This window comes from Strongylocentrotus purpuratus, unplaced genomic scaffold (genome assembly GCF_000002235.5).
Source record: "Strongylocentrotus purpuratus isolate Spur 01 unplaced genomic scaffold, Spur_5.0 spur5_scaffold_2, whole genome shotgun sequence".
Taxonomy (NCBI): domain Eukaryota; kingdom Metazoa; phylum Echinodermata; class Echinoidea; order Camarodonta; family Strongylocentrotidae; genus Strongylocentrotus; species Strongylocentrotus purpuratus.
In genome coordinates this window covers 29,810,125-29,814,184 of record NW_022145605.1, presented here as the reverse complement: position 1 = coordinate 29,814,184, position 4,060 = coordinate 29,810,125, and the positions used below count along the sequence as shown (strand labels likewise).

General features: G+C 43.7%; 1 protein-coding gene across 1 annotated transcript; it reads left to right on the top strand.

The window, feature by feature from the left end:
* Nucleotides 1-1,823: 1,823 nt before the first annotated feature.
* On the top strand, nt 1,824-3,441 carry LOC579116 (probable G-protein coupled receptor No9). The gene has a single exon (XM_779250.3). The coding sequence runs from the start codon at nt 2,002-2,004 to the stop codon at nt 3,439-3,441; it is 1,440 nt and encodes a 479-aa protein (XP_784343.1). The 5' UTR covers nt 1,824-2,001.
* Nucleotides 3,442-4,060: the final 619 nt, after the last annotated feature.

Genomic DNA, 4,060 nt, shown 5'->3' with positions numbered 1-4,060 from the left:
TAAGTCTTTTGTATGACTCGGCAGGGGTTAGAACTCACGACCTCCCGGTCATGAGGCGGGTGCTCTAACCACTGAGCCATCATGCCCAGAAGTTTCCATGGGGGGTAATTGTCCTCGGGGGTAGTTGTCCTCGGGGGGTAGTTGTCCTCGGGGGTAATTCTCCGGGGGGGTAATTTTCCGGGGGGTTACTTATTGTCCTTGGGGGGTAATTGTCCTGGGGGGGTAATTCTCCGGGGGGTAATTTTCCGGGGGGTTACTTATTGTCCTTGGGGGGTTATTGTCCTCGGGGGGTAATTCTCCGGGGGGTAATTTTCCGGGGGGTAATCGTCCTACGGGGGTAGTTTTCTGGGGGGTAATTGCCCGGGGGGTGATTGCCCAGGGGGTAATTGTCCTGATACGACCTTAAACATAGATTGTCATTCACTGATTGGTCAAGACTATATCACATGACAAGGAGCATTTCGATCTATCATTGCGTCGTTCTATCAAACCCTGTGATAGTAGTCCAAAACCCTGTGATAGAACTCCTAAACCCTGCGCGACTTTTGCACACAGCGTACAAGATTCCCCCAGCGCGCAACTCACGCGTTGTCACGGCGCTCTAGCTCAAAATGGTTTCAACGCAGCTAAAAACCAAAGTTGCTGTATTTTCTCGTGGTAAAGTTCGACAAATTCATATAGACGGTATAGAACTATTTAAATTTGATGATGATATTGTAGAGGTTGTTGATGAATACGTCTATCTTAGAACGGATGAGGTATGTAAAACAAATATGGACTGCTCTGTAATCGGATGGTGGTGGGAATTATCAATTCCTCGGTGGTGTTCATACCGGCCATTCTATCACCCCCTCGGCTTCGCCTCAAGGGTGATAGAAGGGCCGGTATGAACACCACCTTGGGAGTGATAGTTCCCACCATCATCCTCATGAGCAGTCAATATTTGTATACTAATTACAACACAACGTATGGTATTAATTAGCAAAAGGGGAAGTAAACAACTCTGCCATGTTGCCTATGTTATCATAGTTATATTAGAATAGATATTTCCAGTCAGCGGCGAACACCAACAGTCGAGTTTTATAAGTTAAAGCGATACCTTACTGTGTTGGCTATTTGGATAATCGTGACTTTAGAAATTAAAGGGATAGTTGATTTTTGTTGCAGAGGGCGCTACACAAAATAGTTTTTCGGTGAGATAATGAAAAGCTGAGTGTCAAATATGAAATAACAAAATTTAAATGACAACATCATCTTTGTTTGATCAAAATCGGCTCAGAGACGGCTGAAATATCCATTAATATAACGATTTCTAATATTTGTGGGGCCCCACAAATATTTGATAATTTGAACCAGCCGTTGAAAAAACGAAATAGCGTCTTTATACGTTTCATTTCAGCCAATTTTATGCCGGTGTTTGGCTTTTTGTTTGCTTTTGCGTGTTGGGTATATGATACACTCATCTAGCCGGCCCGTGTATTGTTATTATTTTTGGAAATGGAGCTGAATTAATATGATCGTAGTGGCTAAATTTTACACATTTTGGGGTCTAAAATTACCTTCATAGCAATTTTAGGTCCTACAAGGGGGAATAATATAGAAATGTCATAAATACGAATATGAGCAATAACCATGCACTTTGAAGGCATTTGTGGACTGAAACAAAACTCAACTATCCCTTTAACCTTTAATCGTTTTTTTTTGTTGTTGCTAGGGGTCGATTATTCGTGCGTTGTATCGGACTTCCGCTTTCAGTACAAGAGCAACTCAACGTTCATATCTTTGCAGACTGGAGATTATTGATAAATCGTTTCTCTTTGGAAGCAGGTTCATTAATTTCTGCTTCACTGACACTCATAATGAGTTACATCAATAGCGGGTATTTTCTTTGCAACCTAATTCCGACACCGAACAATCTCAAGTAGCAATTAAGAGGCTAAGCTTTCGTCAAGTATTTTCATGTGTTACTAGTACGTAGTACTGAATATTTAACTTGAAAATATGGACGACTTTTCATCCTTCACCACTAGTAGTACCAATGATGACTTCGTGTTTGAAAGCTACCCCCAGCGAATCGTCATCGCCTCCATCCTCTGTCTCGTCACCGTCGTCGGCATCGTTGGGAATAGCCACGTCGTGCTCGCCGTGCTCCTCTGCCAAAAGTTGAGATCTTCCACCAACTGGCTGGTGGTCAACCTCGGTATGGCCGACCTCATCACCTGTCTCTTTCTTCCCTTCAACGTCGTGGCGATGCTGAGCAAGAATGGATGGCCCATCGCCGAATGGATCTGCGCAATGACCGGAGGCGTCACGCTGACCTGCCTGGGAACCAGCATCATCAGCCTTGCTCTAATCGCTCACAATAGGTGGGTCCTCCTCACCAGGCCTCGATACACATTCTACAGTATCTATTCCAGGCGCAACATTGTTGCCATGGTGATATTATCATGGATGTACCCATTATTGCTTGTCATAGTCCCACCGATGGCAGGACTCGGGAAGTTGGGATATTCAGAAAACTACAAGACGTGTCAGCAGGACACCTCCTTGTCGAACTCGGACTACTACAGCCTCATAGCAGCGGTAGGCGTCATCGTCCCGGCATCTATCATCATCGTTGTCATGTACGTGCTCATCTACCGATCCGTTTCGCGTCATAACAAAGCTATGGGGAAAAGATTGGCCGAGTCGAGGGAAGCCGGGACTTCTAGTTTTGACCGAACCAGTCTTGATATGAGCACGAGCTGGACAGAATCCCGGGATCGGCAGAGGAGTGTAGTCACGGATGGCTCGAGAGCAACTTCTGGAGTTGGTATGCGACCTACACTTCCAAACAGCCGGAACATGGATGGTGCACCTACCTTGACAGGTCCAGTCAACCTTGCACCATCGAATGACGAGGGTGGTGAAAGTCAACATAACATTTCGCATGTTCCAGAAACAACTAGGCCATGCAGTGAAGTCTTTGAACCTGGAGTACTTGCCCTGGGTGAAATAGAGCTGTCTAATGTGAATTCCCAAGCTGAGAATACAGTATCAATAAACGACCATCGCATTAGCCAAGAGAACCTAGAAAACTCGTCGACATCATCCAATCACAGAAGGGCTCCCCAGGCATCCACTCATGGCGCCAAGGGCTCGACTAAAAGCGCGCCAAAGATTTCGCGCCACCATATCAACGTCACCAAACGTCTGTCCTTGGTGGTGCTTTCTTTCTTCATCTGTTTCCTCCCATTCGGGATCTGCGTGATGGTGCCTACCAGCGACCCAGCTGTTCCTTGGGCAAACCTTCTGATCATGTTCAACACTTGTATCAACCCCATCCTCTATGCGGGAACTATGCCGATGTTCCGGGAGGTGATGGGATGTATAGCACGGTGCAGGTTCCAGAGCATCCCGGAGCCCGTCGATCTTGTACGGTTCTGCCGTGGACCTACATAGCGAGCCTGGATGCTAATATCTTTGAAGATTACGTGAAAATTGTAGGCTTTAGAAATTATGTTAATGTAATTTTTGACAAACAAATCGAAAATTAACCAAACCTAGAGATTTCAATAATTTTCGTTTTCTACTAATAACATTATTGATTAAATATTCTTTTTTTAAATTATTACTTAAAGAATAATTCAATCGAACATGACATCAGTTTGAAGTTATTTCATTATATGTGTGCCTTTTCCTGTTCTTTGATTATAGAATGTGGGTAAAATATTTTCGTTTTATTATTTTGAATGAGACTTGAATATAAGACAAGTTCAGTTTTTCATACTATGTAGTCAATGAATTCCATCCGTCCATTGTAATTCCAAGTTATTACGTTTCGGGCATAATTTGTTTTCATAATGGACTGTTCCTGTAAAGTTAGTTTAACGAAAGCGATTTATATTTGTTTGTATTCATATTTACTCTCTTTTGATTGATTTACCCCTCCGATCTTAGTTATATATCTCACATTCTACTCCGTCTTTCTGTAAACCTTCCCATCTCCCTCTCTCTTGCCCTCTCTTGCTCTACATCACTCTCTCTCTCTCTCTCTCTCTCACTCCATATTCTCGTTATT

Bases quoted from the DNA above. Each gene is read 5' to 3' on its own strand.
- LOC579116 (XM_779250.3), top strand. From the start codon at position 2,002: ATGGACGACTTTTCATCCTTCACCACTAGTAGTACCAATGATGACTTC.